Source organism: Aphelocoma coerulescens, chromosome 2 (assembly GCF_041296385.1).
Source record: "Aphelocoma coerulescens isolate FSJ_1873_10779 chromosome 2, UR_Acoe_1.0, whole genome shotgun sequence".
NCBI classification, from domain to species: domain Eukaryota; kingdom Metazoa; phylum Chordata; class Aves; order Passeriformes; family Corvidae; genus Aphelocoma; species Aphelocoma coerulescens.
In genome coordinates this window covers 2,388,094-2,406,622 of record NC_091015.1, presented here as the reverse complement: position 1 = coordinate 2,406,622, position 18,529 = coordinate 2,388,094, and the positions used below count along the sequence as shown (strand labels likewise).

Sequence of the window (18,529 nt, the reverse complement as noted above, 5' to 3'; positions counted from 1 at the left end):
CGAAGTGTAAAAATAGGAAATCTCAACGCGATACGCTTTTCCTTCCTTACATAAATAGTCACAGAAGTGTTTTGGGGTGCACAGTTACCAGCCTGTCAGTAACTGCTGGTCACTGATAGATGTCAAAGGTCCTGTTAGGGTAACATTAAGCTGAGCGCTAAGCCCTGGAATGAGATCTCTTGACCTTGCCATCAGAAATGGTAATGCAATATTTTCTTCAGCAATACCTGTTTGTGGGAAGGCAGCTTCTTATAATTTCTATTCCATGAATCAACATTTTCTTCATCATTTAAACAGCAGAGTCTGAAATCAAGCTGTACTTTATTGTTCCCATTGCATAGGTGCTTGTTTGGGTGTTACAGCTTTGCAAATACCTTAGAAACTGTCACAAAGCCAAATGTGACACTTCCCTCATTTTTTTCCTCATTGGCATTCCTTCATCAGAATGGCATTCCTTCATCAGAATGCCACAACCAAGTTTAGATAACACAGCAGTTACGTATCTTTTATTTAAGGACTCCTTTTTGCCATTGACCAATCGCATTGGTGGGAGAAAAGAAGCATTACTCTTCCCAAATTGTGACTGGATTAAATGGTTTGTTCATATATGAACCAGAACTGCAGCAGAGCCAGAAATCATATGTATTTTTGTCTTAAATAAAGCAGATTTTGCCTGGGAAATGCAGTGTCATCTAAATAATGCGAAATAAAATTAGGCAACTTCACCAAAATTTCATTTCAGGTCCAGCACTGCTCTTGCCCAGAAAAACTGCTGATGCTCCATCCCTGGAAGTGTTCAAGGCCAGGCTGGACAAGGCCCTGAGAATCTTGATCTAATGGAAGGTGTCCCTGCCCATGACAGGAAGTGAAATGAGATGATCCCATCCAACCCAAGCCATTCCGTGATTCTATCGATATTCACTCTGTTTTGAACCCTCCAAACATCTCATAACACGGTCAGGCTATCACCTTTTGTGGCAGACATGAAACCTTCAGCTGGTTTTGGACACCAAAATTATCATGGTGGCATTTGGAACAACAATGCTGCCACGGGAGCAGCGTGGGAAGACACAACACCAAGGCCAAATAAAAGAGAAGCTTACTGGTCACAGTGAACTGGGTAGAAGTCCTGCTTTCATCAGCCAGGAAGGCAATCTCACCAGCATCTTCCATCTTACACTCCCGGATGGTCATGGTGTGCTGCTTGCCAGAGCGTGTGATGGAGATTCGGTCGCTGGGTTTCACTTCTTCCTTGTTTTTCAGCCAGCGGATGCTCTGGCAGTCGTTATCCAGCTCCACGCAGAAGGTGGCTGTGTCGTTGATGAAGACAGCAGTTTTCCGTGGAAGCTTCTTAATGATGTTCCCTTCAAATAACAAAATAATCACAGTCAGCAAATGGCAGATATTAAAAACTTCGGCGACACTGGACCGTCCAGACTGAAACAGGACTAGTCCACACCCAATCAAAACATTATAGACACCATGCAGACACCTGAAAATGAATTCCAAGGCTCTGAGTCACACAGAGAAGATGATCCCAAGGACTCATTCTGGCCTTCAAAGAGAGAAAAGCAAATCTTCTTTGACTGCAGTCACTCGGATTTCTTGCCTACGAAGCAGAGCCAGCTGCTGGGTAAACACAAGATGTACGTGGCCTTGCCAAGAACAGATTTGACAGCTTTCATTGTCCACATAGGCTGGAAATTCAGTTTAAAACTTTGCTGAAGTAGGTCAGTCTTAAGGCAGACAGGTCTCTCTCCTCTGCCTTCAGGATTTTGCCTCCATTAAAGTCACCAGTAAGTCACATAACCAACATGGCAGGCACAGAAGTTACTTGAATTAATGAGAAAGACACTGAAAGTCTTAGGTTTCTTTTTAGTGTCAACACAGAAATTCACATTGAATGAATTTTTGTCCTTTCCAAGTGACTGTGATTATCATCACTTATTAGGATAATCTCAAAGCTATAAGATGTGGCTATTCACAGGAAAGACTGGACACAGCACCAGAGACCACCCCAAATGACCGATGGTGATTGGCTCCATCTCCAGAGCAGTCCCTGAGAGGTGAAAGAGGCTTTGCCCAGGCAGATCACCCAGAGCTGTTTAATGAACAGCAATGCTGAACTCCCTCATGAAGTAACAGATCAGGCACAGACTTCACCACAAGATTCAAGACCTGATTCTCTGCTAATCCTCCTCCTTGACCTCTCTGCCCTCAGCAGTGCCTCCATCCCACAGCCCTTTACCACCGGCCGAGCTCTCACGTTGTCCCAACCCCACCTTGCTCTCTCCAATCTCCTCCCAGGGCAGGCACAAGGCTCTCCCAGGAAGGTTCTGCCTCCTTTCCCTCTGGAGAGCTCCAGCTGGCTCAGTCACTCTCTTTTGGATGGAACATACCATTATAGCACGAACAAGTGAAAAAAATACCAGCCGTCCTACTGGGGCCAAACACACTTACAGGGGTTGGCTGCTCCAGACCTAACAGAAGGTGCAACAGAAAGATGCCAGTCTGAGCTCTCCCATGTCCCTGGACTAAATTTTCCCTCCTGCATCCACCTCTGTGCACTTCCAGCTCTTTACTGGTGGTACAAAAAGGAATTTACATGAGGATGCACATCACCCAGCTGTCTCGGAGCAATTTATATATGAAGAATTCCTGGTTTCACTGGGAGTATAATCAAGCTTCAAGTGAGTCAGGACAAGATTAATCTTGCAGCTGTGACAGTCTCCAGTGCCTACAGCTCTGGGGTTTGTGTCTACTCACTGAGAGACACCCATACCATACCCAACTACACCTACTCCCACTTCAGTCTGAACCACTGGACTCAGGACACGTGGACATAGCCATCCACACTTTGTCCTTTCCTTGTCCCCTTTCCAAACTCCAGAGAACAGCTCCAGCTGCCAGGGATCTGGAGCATGGATGTGTTCTCCAATCTAAACCATCCTGGTGCTGACTGCAGCCTGCACCACACGTCTGGCCACAAACCACAGCTGCTACACCCCCTTCCCATTGTGGTCAGCACCAGTCCCAGACAAGATTCACCACAGTCGCTGGACACCGGACAAGATGAGCGTGACAGTGCCAGGGCATACATCTGATGCTTGGGGTCATGTTAAGGAAAATCTACAGGGCCAGGCTACAGCTCAAGGTTTCAGCATGGGTTCCCATTGAGTGACATCTTGAGCAGCAGCTCAGCCTGTCCCTGCTGTGTGGCCCTGTGTCCAGAGACACCCTGGCAGGAGCCCCAGGGACCCCCTGACCACATTCTCACACCATAAGGGACTCTGCTCCTCTTCAGTGCACACATGGAGGGGGTAAAAGCTGCTCACAAGGTCGAGTCTGAAGTCTCACATGTGAATCTCACACTTTTGGCCAATCAGAAATGCCAAGAGCCTTTCTCACCTTGGACAGACAGCTCTGCGATGGTCCTGCTGCCTTCCTTCATCTCACAGATGTAAACAGCATCATCGTCCGTGGTGACGTTCTGGACGGTGAGCCGGCGGTAGGTGCCCTCCTCCTCGATGTTGTACTTCTTGCTCTGCTGGAGCTTGGTCTCCTCCTTGAACCAAGCTGTCTCTGTCCCAGGAACAGGCACTTCACACTGGAAGGTGGCAGATTCCTTCTCCCTCACTTCAAGATCCTTCAGTTTTGCCTTGAAGGGTATGGAGGGTTCTTAAGAGGGTAAAAACAGAAAGGAGAAAGGGGAGTTTATGATGAGAGTAGGTTTAGATGGGAATTTAGGAAGAAATGCTTCACTGTGAGGGTGGTGAGGCTCTGGCACAACTTGTCCAGAGAAGTTGTGGCCGCCCCACCCCTGGAAGTGTTCAAGACCAGGATGGAGCAAAACCTTTCAAAGCAATCCTGCTAGAACTGGGTCAATAACAACCAAGCTGGTCACAGGCAGCAATTCCAGGTGAGAGTGAGCAGCTGAGTCGGTCAACTGGTGCAAGAACCAGTATTTTAAGGGTCTTACAGCAGAAATAAGCTCAGCAGAGTGATCTGAAAGGGCACAGAGAGCTGAGAGGTGGCTGTGCACAGGTCAGGTGTGGGGAAAAGCACAAATGGAGGAGTTTTCTGTTCTCCCCACCAGCACCAAGGGCTCTGTATCAGCTTTTGTCAATGACAATAAAAGAACTAGAGAATGAGCCCGAGTCTCCCAGCTGCCTCAGCCCTCCTCCAGCAGTGGGGCTGCAGTGCCCTGGCTTAGGGCCAAACCCAAGCATAGATCAAACACACGAAGCAGCTGCATGATAGTGAGGGAAGTCATTTTATGAACTGAACAATGTCGAATTCCAGTGACAGCTGCGCTGTGACATCACCCCGGTACCTCAGCCCTAAAGTGGAGAAAGGGGAGCTGGACTGAAGAGGACAGCCGGCGGTCAGGGCCATGGGACTGGTGCCACAGTCATGTCCCACACTTGGATTAGCCAGTGCTGATGCATTGCTCATGCTTCGTGAGAGATCATGCCTTGATACGTACCTTCACCTTCCAATTACGGCTGTGCCAACTCCCAGCTGGTTTTTGTGACTCCCTCCTGCCTCACCACCCTCACAGTAAAGAATTTCTTCCTAATATCTGATATAAACCTCCCCTCTTTCAGTTTAAATAAGATACCAAACCCTAGAGTCTTGACGGGACACCAGGAAGGAGCAATGCTATGGACCACCTTGGTTGTTATCCTGAGTTTAAAACCTGACTGAGAACCCATACAATATGTCCAGGAACAGGAAGGTGACACTAAGTCGCCATGTCAACTGGTCATTTTTAAAAAAAATTATTTGCCTAAATACATCTCAGCTTAAGGCAAGTCAAAGTCTTGCCTTGAAGAGCCTTCAGCTGTGGTTACACAGATCTGCTCTGCCCACACTCCAGATGGTGATTACCCTTTTTTCTTTTTTTTTCTGAATTTTTTTTCAGGGTTAGATTAGATATTATGATGAAATTCTTTATTCTGAGGGTGGTGAGGCCCCAGCACAGGTTGCCCAGAGAAACTGTGGCTGCCCCTGGATCCCTGGAAGTGTTCAAGGCCAGGTTGGACGGGGCTTGGAGCACCCTGGGATAGTAGAAGGTGTCCCTGTCCATGGCAAGGGGTTGGAAAGAGATGAGGTTTAAGGTCTCTTCCAGCCCAAACCTTTCTGGGATTCTGTGAGGCCAAGAAAGCCCTGATCAGGAGGCAGCCCTCTGGCAGGAGGGAGGCTGGAGCTGACACTGGGAGCACGCAGACCTGCACAAGGGCCAAAAAGAAACACAAGCTGCACCTGAGAAGCACACAAGTGTACTCCCATGCTTGGAGCAGCTGGCCATATCATTAACCCCTCTCCCTTTACAGGCACTAAGCACCCTAAAGTGAAAAAAAAAAACAAAAAAAACCCGAAAAAAAGCTATTCCAGGAAAAAGCTCTTAAAAGTCCAAGCACAGAAGGGTTGGTCGGCTCTTACAAACGTGTTGCAGTAACAGCACTGCTCTCCCAGCCAGGGAAAGGCAGTACAAGGCTATCTTTGGCAGCTTGGGGTCACAGATATCCTCTGAAAACAACTCTGCTTTTGTCCCCCTGACATGTGCACACACATCTTATCTCCCTCTGAATGGGGCTTCGGAGGGACAGCAGCTGATAAACTGAATTGGAGCGTGGGATTAACCCAGCCCACTGCTTTTGGAGATGTGAGAGTGGTTCCAAAGCCCACCAGCCTCCTCGTCCTCATGAGCATATCTTCGTGCTCTTTACGAGGTCTAGAATGTGCCTGGTCAGGCAGAGGGGGTTGATTTGGGTCAGGGGACTACAGAAGGACCCCAGGTCTCCTGAGAGCAGGCATCTCAAATCATCTGGCCCAAAACCAGACCCTTGCCCAGGTCAGAGACACGCAAATAAGATAAGAGAGAAAATAAGAGAGCTGCCAAAACCTGCCCACCTCAGAAAAACGTGAGAGAGACCCACCAGCAGAGCAAAACCCTGAGGGAGCACAGAGCAAGAGCAGCTCATGGAATTAGCAGGAAACAGCAAGAACTTAGGTCAGAGATTAATTTTGCTGCTTATCCTGAGGAGATATTTCTCCAGACTGTCATAGGCTTTTTTGTTTGGTCTATAGCAAGCAAACTGGCAATGAGATGATGTTATTTTTAAAAAGCAAGTCCTGCTAACACATATTTTGCTAAGAATAGGTGCAGCCTGCAAAGAAGCCCAATGTTTTCTTAACCTTTTCAAGGTACATCTGTCCTCTGGACCTCACTTTCTCACTTGCCTACCTTTCCACTTTCTTATTGCTGGAATTCTCACATTTATTGCTCCACAGGCAAGTTTTCCCCCTGCCAAATGAAAATGATCCAGGAAATGTAAGAATATGGAAAATCCTTCCAGAAAGAGCTGGCTAAAGGTGGATGGACAAGCCTCCACCATCCTGTGCCTTTGCTCTTCCTAATTACTGTGCTTTCCAAATTTCTTTTCCACCTCCTCATTTCTCAAGTTGCAGTTCTCTTTCAGATCTCCAGTGGGACTGTCATGACAGTGACCATCCAAAATCACATCTGGTCAGAGGGAGAATAAAGTGGCCTCACAGCACAAGGGTGTTTTAGACATCTCTATCCTGTTTGGCTTGCAACCTTTAACCTTCTCACCCAGTGTCTGGTTGGTTTATTCAGGGACTCCAGTGAACATCGCTTGGCCCAGGATGGAGACCTGAATTCTGTTCTCACCAACTTTATGCATGGCCTAGGGAAATCTCCAAAACCTTCAGGAAATCCAAGCTGGTTGTTCGTGTTCCTCCCATCCTCCCCACTCCTTGGTTTGTTAAAGGGTTATTCTTGGGAAGAATTTCCCAACTCTTTTCACAGCTCACAGCTCAGTGTATGGATTGTGATTTTATCCCTGTTCCAGACACATTTCTGAATCTAATTAAGCTTCAGTTTTCCTTATTTAGGAGAGTGATTTCTCTGCCCTGTAGCCTCTCCTTTGAGATTCAAGTCTGATTCACTAAATCTCATTTAGGAACAGCTCAAAAAACTTTTTTTTTTCCCAGCTCGATGATCTTTAAGGCAGAGGCTTAGCAAAGTGTTCACAAATGTTGGGTCCTTAGGTCCCTAGGATCTAGACTGACAGAGTATAGGAGGCTTTCTGTGGATGTCTCATCCCTGGAAATGTTCAAGGCCAGGTTGGACAGGGCCCTGAGCAACCTGATCTAGTGAGTGTCATCCCTGTCCATGGCAGGGGGTTGGAACCAGACGTCCTTTAAGGTCCCTCCCAGCCCAAACCATTCTGATTCTATAATTCTGAGGGTGGCTGCTTGGAGAATTTAACCTCTCCCTACATGACTGAGCAAAGAGAACTTTGCATGGCAAGATGCTCTCCCTCCCCAAGCCCGATAGCAGATGAGCCAATGGCATCACCAGTGACATAAAACAACAGAATTAAAAGCTCTTTTCACTGCTGCATCATTCTGACCTGTCTTGGCTGAGAAGAACTTCTGGTGACACAAAGGAGAGTCATTTATCAGGGCCTAATAATAACCAACACACGTAGATTTTCCATGGCAGACTTGGCCTGGCCAGGGAGCCAAACACGGTACAGAGTAACAAAGAAACAATCCATAAACATTTCCACTTCAGCCTCCTGACTCACAGGCAGCTCTGGACAGCGGACACTGATCAATAACCTTTTCCCATGGTGCTTGCTCCCAGACTGGCTGCTTCCCTTGCTTTCCCCACCCCCTTTGGAAGGGGTTGCAGCCAAGAGGGAAATCAGATAAGCACAGGCAGAGCAGGGGGTGTTTGTTTTTGCAAGGTGTTGGGCAAGGAACTGAGCTTGATCCATCCTCAAAGCGATCACCCACCCAAGGGCCAGGATTGATCTTCAGCTCTTAGTCCCAACTCATGAGGCAATCACAGCTTTATGGAACAGGACAAATGCCCTTCCCCACGCCACTCAGCACCTCCAAGGGACAGCAAGGGGTGGGACAGGTGCCCCTGAGTTCCATGGATCAGGTGTCACTGATGGACACAGGGACGGAGCCACTGATGGGAAAGACTCTGAGTGTAAAAGGGGAGGCCCAAAAAAGGGAAAAGAGAAAATCAAATAAAACCTGAGAGACTTAAAGACGAGTATGAAGTACAGATCATTCCTGCTTATTTGGATTTCTAATTTATTTTGCTGCCAGTGAAAAAAACATCAATTTTACCACTGGAGTCGCAAAATCTTTTGTCTCTGACAGTTCACTTACAGGTGACACCTGGGCTGCAAACTGCCTGCTGGCCCCTTGCCAAATGGGAGAGCAGCTGGAAAATTCAGAGCTTCCTGGATTGTTCAAGGCCAGGTTGAACAGGGTTTGGAGCAACCTGGTTTGGTGGAAGGTGTCCTTGCCCATGGCAGGAGGTTGGAGTGAGATGATCTTTAGGATCTCCTCTGATTCAAACCATTCTGGGATTCTATAAAAACTGTGTGTCACACTTTTGTTGTCATTCTGAAGAACTTGGTCTGACCTTCACCAGTCTGCAGTGACCCTCTGAAGGCAAGCTCCTCACCACTGACTGTGGAAAACAAAGGCATCCTGGACCGGGCAGATTTTCTCGGAGCATTCCAGGAACACAGACTATCTAGCAACACAAACTGGGAAAAGGCTGAAGAGCCTGGCAAGAACAAGGCTGCTGGTGGGTCACTGTACAGGAAAACTGAGCTGGACTGTAATTAGAGTTGGAGTAGGTCTCCCAGGGGATCCAAAGCAGCCTGACACACTCATCTTGTAGGGAGGGGTTTCCACTACTACTGCTAATGGCACGTCTGAGTAAACCCCGTGGTGAACACAAACCCAGATGTGATTAAAGCCTGGAGGGTGAGACGGGGCATTGGCAGTCATTGACCCAGAGCATGGGAACGGATCTCTTACATCGCTATAAAGCCAGGACTGATGGGAGCTTTAGGGATTTGGTGCATCCCAGCTGCCCCACAACCAGCCAGTTCTATATCATCCACCCCTGCCTGGCACCTCTTTAGTGCCCTTCCTGGAAGCCACCAACGATGAGTCTCTCTCCCCAAGTCACTTATTCGAGTGCACAAGCCCCTTTCCACCTGGAGAGCCTTATTCACATCTAACCACGCTTCCCTGCAGCAGTTTGGAGGCAGCAGTTTTGTTCAAACCTCCACCCCAATTCAGGGGTGTCTCTCTGCAGGCACACCCACCCCGGTGAGAGCCACAAGCACCCACCTTTGACGGTGACGAGCACAGAGCTGTAGGTCTGCCCCGCCAAGTTGGAGGCCGTGCAGGTGTACAGCCCGTTGTCTGTCTGCTTGCAGAAGAGGATCTTCAGCACAAAGTTCTCCTGGTCATCCTCATAGATGACGTGCCGCCGGCCTTCCAAGATGACCTCGTTGTCCTTCTTCCACACAATCACGGGCTTGGGCTCGCCTGTCACGTAGCAGCTCAGTTTGGCGTGCTTCCCCTCTGTCACGCTGCACATGCGTGTCAGCGCCCCGAAAGTGGCGTTGCGGGCCCCTTTGGTCAGTCCTGCTGCCCGCTCGTAGTCCTGGGACAGGCTGTAGCCGATGCTGGACAGCCCCTCTACTGCGGAGTACGACTGGGCAGAGGCCGAGTCGAGAGTCCCGTGGGAGATGTCCATCTTCCTGATCTCCTCCCGTCTCTTCTGCAGGTGGGACAGCAAGGAGGCCGTCTTGCCATAGCTGGCATCGAAGTTGCTGCTGCCTGGGTTGGAGGAGCCATGCGTTTGCACCACCAGTGCGGCCGAGGCGCTGGCGGAGCCGATGAGGTTCTCTGCCCGGCAGGTGTAGGTGCCACTGTCCCCCAGCTGGGCACACTGGATGGTGAGAGCGTTTGACTCCCCAGCAGACTCAATTTGGAAGCGTCCAGCATCTGCCTTGTTCCTCAGGTATCTCCCGTCCTTCTCCCAGTTCACCGAGAGGGGAGGGCTGCCCTGGACTTTGCATTTGAACATGGCGTCTTCTCCCAAGGTTACTTTGATGCTGGAAGGTTTCTGGATGAAGTAAGGAGCTGACTCCGTGACTGTGGTCTCCTCTCCCACTTTGATGCTGACAGCAGCAAAAGCCTCCCCGATGGTGTTCTTGGCCCGGCAGATGTACTGGCCACTGTCCTCCAGGTTCAGGTCATAGATGGTTAGCCGATACAAATCCCCATCCTCTGTGGTTTTAAACCTTCCCCCAGACTGGACTGGAAGTTTATCCTTTTCCCAGCTCACCACTGGGATGGGGTTTCCAACGATCTGGCAGCTCAGAGTGGCATCCTTCCCTACAGACACCATAAACGCCTTGGGCCGGGTCAGGAAGCGCGGGACCCCGCTGAGCGAGCTGTAATCCATCCTGGCTTCCTTCCTAAAGGGGGACAGAAAAAAACACGTCAGGAGAGAGCAGAGCAGAGGGTGCAGCCAAAGAATTGTTGCACTCCCGTGGTGTCAGGATGTTTGTCACCTGGAGCCCCCATGCTATCAATGCCAGTCTCGTCATGGGTGAGAAAGCCTTGGAATATTTTTTGAAGATTTCTTATATTTGAGGTTAATAAACTGCTGAATAAGGTATCTCTCTTCCCCACAGAGCCACTGGGCAAAACAGAACTCCTTGGGCTGCTCATACAGAGGGAATGTGATGGTGCCTTTCATCTGTGGCACTCAGAAAGTGACCTGTACTAAAGCTGTGTGACAGATGGGCTGGTTCTGCAACCACAGGGAAACCAATGGACATTAAATTCTGAGAGATGTGTCTGCCCATCAAGATATTCCCTCCATCACAGAATCACAGAATGGTTTGGGTTGAAAGGGACCTTAAAGATCATCTCATTCCAACCCCCTGCCATGGGAAGGGATGTCACCTCCTAGACCAGGTTTTCCAAGAAGATTTGAGTGCACCATTTCTCTTCAAGCTGTTTAATCTCTTTGGCCTCATGATGCCAGACCCCTCTGTCCTGGCTGCTCCTGTCTGAGCCGTAGGAATGGTTGTACTCCAGATGAGCACATCCCTGCTTTTTCACCTTCAAAGTGCTGCACAAAGCAGAAGGACCAGGGCTTTGGGTGCTGTAACTCAGAAAGGAAATAAAACCCAGTCACTGAGACAGAAATATCCTTCTTAATCCTACAGCAGTTTGGCTTCCCTGCTGGCCACACATCCACCCACTCTCTCACCCAGTGGCAGGTGCTCTCACCATCTCCCCCTCTGCTCCAGCAGAAGTCAATAGGAGCAGGCCAAAATCCTGCTTTAATTTCTTAAATCACCACTTTTACCACTTTTCCATCCTCCTCCAGCTCCTGTTCAAGTGCATTTATGTTAATGTGCAAATCACTGATGGCATCAGGGAGTGAGGGTTGGATCGACCTGCTGCATGACCTTGAGAAAAATCACTTATTTTCCCAATTTCTTGGCTCACCTTCCACTTCTTCATATCAAGACAGGGATGGGCTTGCAAATAATCATGTGCACAGTGTATACATGACAATGTACTTGCTGAGGTAAATGGCAAATTATGCATGAGAATTAATAACAAATTACCATTTCCTTTCCATTTATGCTGCTGGAGATTGAAAAACACGAGTTACCATTAAATCCCCGTACTAGAAAAGGGGTAGCACAAAAATACAAAATGGTATTTGTTATGAGAGCTCAAGAAACTTTTGGACTACACTCTCAGGCACAGCATGGGATTCTTGGGGTTGTCCTGAGCAAGGCCAGGAGTTGGACTCAATGGTCTTTGTGGGTCCCTTCCAGCTCAGGATATTCTATGATTTTGTGATCATTATTGTCATAGAAGAAGGTATCGCTGAGCCAAACTTTAAACTTCATCCAGTTCACAGATCTAAGGCCAAATCAAACGTAATCTTTCTATATTTAACAGGAAAAATACACCATGTCCTGGCCTGTGCTGTGTCTCCCACTCCAAAGAACACATGAAAGACAAGAAGCAGTCACAGACTTTTCCCTTTAGATGAGATCGATCCTTTCTAAACTAATTCAATTTGGGTTGCTTTTGTTTCCTGGTATTGAGCAAATTTCATCATTCTACCAGAAATCTTTAGAAATTAAAGAAACAGGTTGCAAATACTAAATCTGGCAGGGGGAAAAAGCAGTAATGGGGAAAATTTACTTTTAATAAATGCTAAGAGGATAAAGAATGATTGACTTGCAGTCATTAGGGCTAAGACCAACTCACTTTCTGTTAAGTGGCCACCTTCAGTACAGATCTCTTTTCTCTTCATCTCAAACTGGTCTAGAAATCTGTGAATTAGTTTGAACTTCTTTGGTTCCTCTTATTACCTTCAACCTCTGCCCTCAGCTGAGCTTTAAAATGCATTTTCCATGAACGCTTGTGCAGCTGCAAGCAGAGAAGCTGCACGAATGCTTAGAAGGGGCAGATACGAGCCTGGGGCTTGAGCCAAAGTACACTGAAGTCAGTGGAAATTTCCACTGAAGTCAATTGGTTGAGAATCAGAGTCTTCTGCTCATTTGGGGAAGGACCATTTCAATGTTCAGAAGGAGATGCTGAGGTTCAGCTCCACTCTGGAGAGCCCAGCAGAACCATTCACTGCATTAACAACAAGTTAACAATCAGAACACAGACTCAGAGCTCAAGTCCTAATACTTCCCTGCCATTAGCTTGAATTTCAGGCTCCACCGTGCCATCAAAGCACTTGGATTCACCTTCAGAGGACACTGCCACGACTCACCCTTCCTGGGTTCCTGCTGTCTCTGACTGATGCATCACTCACTCATTTCCAGCTTCATAGGTCAAAAAGAGCAGAAAAATAGAGTTGCTTCAATTCTCCATCAAACTGGGGTCTGCATAACATGGAGGAGTGCCTGGAGCACTGGGGTGGCTACAGAGACATGAGAGGAGCTGTTGGGAACCAGCCAGGGACCTCTCAGCAACCAGTGGCTTCCCTCAAGCCACCTGTGAGCTGCTTCCACCACCTGGGCCCCAGGACACCTTTCCATGCCTGGAGGAGAGCTCTGCTCTGTTGGAGCACCGTGAGGGCTCTCAAAGCCTGGCTCTTACAAGAGCAGGAATGCTGCTCACTTCCTAAAGTGCATCCTTCTCCCTGTCCTTCCATGCTAAGCTGTGCCCAAACAAACACACCCCAGCTGCTCCCTGGTACCACTGACAGTCAGGAACAGTCAAAAACCAGGGAAGATCCTGCACCAGATGCCTGTTGATTTTGCTCCTGAACCAACTGGGTGCAGCAAATCCACCCAAGATGCTCTTTCCCAGTGACCTCAAGGTCCAGCCTCCCTCTTCTATGGCTCCCAAACGCTCATCTGGTGTTTGCAACTCATTTCTCTCCATCATCTAGTACAAGATCCTGTGCCCACAGACCTCCTAGAGCAGGGTGAAAACCCCACATCCCCTGTGCCTCACCCAGCTTTCTCCACGTGCCCTCACGCTCTAAGGTCTTTACACCATTATGAACAGCCAGGATGCCAGAAGAAAATCCAGGGATCAGTGAAAAGAGCCCATGCTCATCATTAGTTTAGATCTTTTTCAAACATGGAAAGAAAAACAGGGTTTATTCCTTGCTCTGCCACTGGCTTACTTTCATAATTATGAGAAAGACACTCCAGTTCTTGTATCTTTATTCCCCATCCAAAAAAGGGGGAGAAACTTGTTTTATGGGTGTAGAGAGCACGAAATCCTAACCTGCAGCAAGGAGGAGGCTGTGTAAGTATCTAATACATCTAACAGGTTACACAGGCTGCACGAGATAAATTACATTTTAAAATTTCAAATGGGATAAAATGCATCACACTGGATTATGATGATAAATAGATTTAGGAGCAAGGAGAGGACAGTGAACATACTGAAAGGGCAAGATTTAATATTTCTACTATGTAACTTGTCGATCAACTTATTCAATAATTACTCTGATTTAGATTGTCTACATGTTCATTCAAACTTTAGGAAAAAGAAAAAAACAACAGTAACTCTGAAACTTTTTTTTAAAAAAAGCAACTCTCTGCAAATGCCAGAGCAGCTCCCTTGGAAGCGACAGGACCAGCAACAAAGCATGAATAAACCTAGTCAATGCAAATGCCCTTTCCAATAAATCTCAGACATTTGCCAGTGTCCTATTTCCCCATGTAACCCCTCTGTGATTAATCATTTGCAGCAGAGATCACATTCCCATCTGGGGTATTTCTGAGCACGCCGAAGGCAAGCTGGCAGCACTTGTGATTTTGCTTATATTTTTATTCATTCGGATTTTCCCTGGTTTGTGTTTGGGGAAAGAGGCAGAACTGCACACAGCTAACAGATAAGGCAAATAAATCACTGCCCTGGAGCCAACACTGGGCCATGCAGCTGGTCCAGGCCTCCTGCCCACTCCTGTCCCACCACTGCCTGTGTGTGCCCAGCACCGGCTTCCCATGGAGAAGGGAACGAGTCCCTTGCAGTGGGAACAACCACAGACTTGTCCAGTTCCTGCTGGAGTACTCAGATGTGGAACTCATCAGGAGGTGGAGAGCCCTGACGGAGGTGCCACAGAATCCCAGAATGGTTTGGGTCAGAAGGGATCTTAAAGGACATCCAGTTTCACCCCCTGCCATGGACAGGGACACCTCCCACTATCCCAGGTCACTCCAAACCCCATCCAACCTGGCCTTGGACACTGCCAGGGATCCAGGGGCAGCCACAGCTTCTCTGGGCACCCTGTGCCAGGGCCTGCCCACCCTCACAGGGAACAATTTCTTCCCAATATCCCATCTAACCCTACCCTCTGCCAGTGGGAACTCATTCCCTGTGTTCTGTCACTTCATCCCTTATCCCAAGGCCCTCTCCAGCTCTCCTGGAGTCCCTTTAGGCCCTGGAAGGAGTTTCTCAGGTCTCACCAGAGCCTTTTCTTCTCTTGACTGGACACCCCCAACTTTCCCAGATGCTCCATCCCAACCTCCTGGGATTCACTGCGCTGTGGTGGCTGATGGGTTGGTTTCACACTGCTTCATCAATGCTGCTCTGCACCTGGAAAGGCTTCAACAACCTCTGAGAAGTCAGAGGTCCTCCCCATGGCAAATTGTCACCCAAGCTGTCAGCAGCCTGCAATGAAGCTCTTTGTGTGAGAGAGGACAGGGGTAACAGATTATTCTCTGTCCAAGCCTTTGCATTCAAGGACTAGGAAGAGAATCCTGTCCACCAGGACTCAGGGCAAAGAGCAAAAAGCACTCATAAAATACATCTCATAAAATATTCCCAAGATAAAGGCGGCCATGAGTAGCACAATTGCAAAATTGGAGACTTTGGGGACATAATTAAACCCGGCATCACCAAGGTCCAAACACAGGTTAGAAGCACAGAGGTTCTCTCAACACCACGTTTAGGTCCATCATGTCCCTGTTTGCTCATTTCCTCAATCCTCTTTTACCCTTTCTTTGCCCAAGCCAAAAATATATTGATTTGAGGTATTTTTCTTTCCTTTGGAGTTTATGCTTCCTGAGCTTCCTTTGCAATGCTAAATTCTAATCCTCTCACTCCTTTTCCTGACAGGAAAGGCAGGATTTACAGGGAACCTCCTGTCTCTGAATCCTGAGCTTTCAAAGAACATCCCTGGAACAGAAGCTTCAGATAAAAATCAAGGCAGCACCGGTATTACCGTAGTTTACATGATTTATCTGCTTGTATTGTTCCATCTAAAAACATCAGGAAATGGAATCTGTGGGTGGGAAGGGAAGTCGATGAGTTCTCAAATGGGAAGTTGGGGTTTCCTTTGATGTTTAAAATCCTGCCGAGGGAAAACAGCAGTAACCCGGCTGCCCTCTCGCTTCCAGCAGCCTCCCAGGGAACGGACAGCTTTGGAATAGCACAAGTGTTCGGTGTCAGCTGCGGGCTGGGTGACATCAGCCGGGCTCTGGTGGGTGCCTGAGAGCCGTCACACCAGCCAGGGAGCTCTGGGGGTGAAATGCACACCAGCACACCCAGTGCTCCCTGCCCATTACATCCCTAAATCGAGGCTCTGCGCGGGTTTGCGCCAGCGCTCTAATCCAGGATTTATCCCGTTCCACCAGAGCAGGAACGGTATCTGTGGCTGAGGAGCTGGGCTCAGGGCTTAGCCTGGGCTACTCTGAATTCCACTTCTCTGAGGGAGAAGCGATTTTGGCATGTCCAAAGGTCACTGGATGAGCAGATGGGAGAGGTTTCTGCTGTGGATCAGTCACTGGAGACGGCGGACACAGAGAACCTGCAGCACACGAAGCCTTTGCAAGGGGCTTCTAACTCATCTCAGAGTAAGGCTTGTCTGCATTCCCTCCCATCCACGGCCTCCATCCTCAGCCAAAATCCACAGGAGATGTTGAGGGGAAGTTCATGGCAGGTCAGGGGCTGGCACGGTGCTAAACATGGTGAGCAGCCCTCGGGGAAAAGGAGAAGCTCAAGACAACTCTGACCTTCAGGGTGGGGCTGAATATGCACCAAGCGCCTCGGGAGGGACCTGCATCCCCTCATGCTCCCACTATTAATCCCTTATCAGTAACCTGGATGTTTCCAATGACTGGTAGCAAACAAGGGTTCAACTGTTTAGAAAATTCCAACAAGGAACAAGAACAAATCATGTGGTTTGTGCACTGGGCAGGAAGGTCAGATCACCTTCCAGCCATGTTAGCAGCACACACTTCATAAAAACCACGAGAGATTCAAGCCACTTGGATGATTTATGTGGTTAAAACACTCCTCTTTCCTCTCTACAGAGACAGACCTATCTTATAAAACTCATCCCACTTTCAATTACCAGGCCAGAAACCATTTTCCATCAACACATCAAGAGCTCCAAGAAACTCCGTGCAGGGAAGGGATTTCATCCTCCTTGGGTTTTACTGCACCAAGGGGCTTCACTTCACATTCTGCCCTTGATGGAGCTACAAAACCACCCCTGAAACTTCCAGAGGGCTAGAACTGCACAGAGCAGCCCCTCAAGACTCCATGGCAGTCACTTTTCCTTCTACTTTTCTGAGCCTCCCAAGGCTGCTCTGGCAATAGCAGAAGGCCAAAGCACCAGGGAGGTCTGGGGCACACTGTGGTGCTCACTCCTGTTCTGTGGGGATGAGAAAAAAGGAGACAAATGGAGAGAAAAGACATACATTCTGGAGTTTCCACCCAGGGGACAGAAAAGGAGCGATGTAAACCCAGAAATTTCATCACAAATTTCACCCAGATGGATTTTGCTTTGCACACAGCTCTGGAGAGAAGCATCTGTGGCAGAATCCCAGAAAAAAAAACAGTCTTGCAAAGCTAGAAATGCTCCTGTTCTAGCACATGTGATTTCCTACACGAGGAAGTTGCGGGATCACAGCTCCCATATGGACAAAGAATTCCCTTGGTGACAATCAGCCGACCTAAGCCCTTGTATTTTAACAAGTGGACGTCATTGTCATTACAGTCACTCCACCCCATTGAGCTGTAGGGCCCAAAATAGCTTCAGCTGTCGAGCTCCATCTCTCCCCATCTCCCCTCAGAGCCATTTGGAGAAGTGGGAGGAGGGTGGGGGGTTGCAGAGGGAATCTGTATTGACACCAGAGAGGAGCTCAGAGGGAAAAAAGTCCTGGCCGAAGAGAAAAGCTGCACTGAGATTATGCCCTGGAAATAAAACTTTTCAAAATGTTCCTTTCTGCCACCTCTCCTTATGTTTTCCACACTCTCCATGCCCAGTGCTGTCTCAAATTTGGGGACAAAGTGTATCAAGTTGAGTCAATGGCTCTAAATCTGATTTTCTTCACTTTTCTCCTTTCCTCTGCAGGCTGATCTTTGCTCAAAAGTAATTAAGCAGAACAATCCACATTTGGCTCAGAGAAAAGGAAGGATGGATTTAATACCTGCACCGTCAGCTCCATCCCAAAATATGTTTCATCAAGCAAAACATCCTCCAGCATGACACAGAAACAACCTCACCCCTCCCTCAGCTACCAACCTTCTCCACTTCCTGCTGGACATCAGCGTCCCCAAAAATCCACCTCTCCTTCGCTGAAGGTTTTGGTCTTACCTGGAGTCTTGTCTGAGTCTGAGGAGGACAAAGCTCTGGGCAGGGGAAGAAAAAGCCGATTCCTACTGAGATGAAAGGAGGGGGAAGAGGGAAGAGGGGAACAGAGGACATGGGGAGACCATGTTGGCTTGGGTTTTCCCCCCCCCTTTCCCCTCCAGGAAAATAAAACAGAAACCCCAGCGATGGCAGGGACGTGCGGCACAAGGTCCCCCCAAGTCCCCCAGCAGTGGCTCTGCTGCCCAGGGTTAGGCTGTGCCACCTCCCCCTCCCCACCCTCCTCTGGGTTGTCCTCCTCCAGTCAAATCGCTGACGTGCTCCGCTTTCCCTCCGCAGCCCAGCTCCAAAATAGCTCTGGGTGTCATTTACCGGGGAGATTAAATTTCCTGCAGGACAGAGGCGAAAGGGCAGCGCTTTAGGGACTCACTGGGACAGCCCAGCAACAGGAGGGGGCAAAAACCCCATCAGAAGTGTGTGTTTGGGTGGTGTGGGGGACAGGCTGCGGGGACAAGGTGGGTCAGAACCATCCCTCAAGGGTCCATCCCAAAGCCAAGTGCTAAACGT

General features: G+C 48.6%; 1 protein-coding gene across 23 annotated transcripts in view; it reads right to left on the bottom strand.

Annotated features, from left to right (window-relative positions):
- OBSCN (obscurin, cytoskeletal calmodulin and titin-interacting RhoGEF) overlaps positions 1-18,162 on the bottom strand; it is a 154,520-nt gene extending 136,358 nt beyond the window's left edge. For all 23 annotated transcript variants that reach the window (XM_069006237.1, XM_069006259.1, XM_069006236.1 and 20 more), the window contains exons 1-4: positions 17,969-18,162; positions 9,199-10,337; positions 3,409-3,678; positions 1,104-1,364 (exon numbers count right to left, since the gene is read on the bottom strand). In XM_069006237.1, the coding sequence (XP_068862338.1) occupies positions 1,104-1,364; positions 3,409-3,678; positions 9,199-10,324 (1,657 nt within the window). In that variant the 5' untranslated portion in view covers positions 10,325-10,337; positions 17,969-18,162. The remainder of the gene's footprint in view (positions 1-1,103; positions 1,365-3,408; positions 3,679-9,198; positions 10,338-17,968) is intronic.
- Between the last annotated feature and the right edge of the window lie 367 nt (positions 18,163-18,529).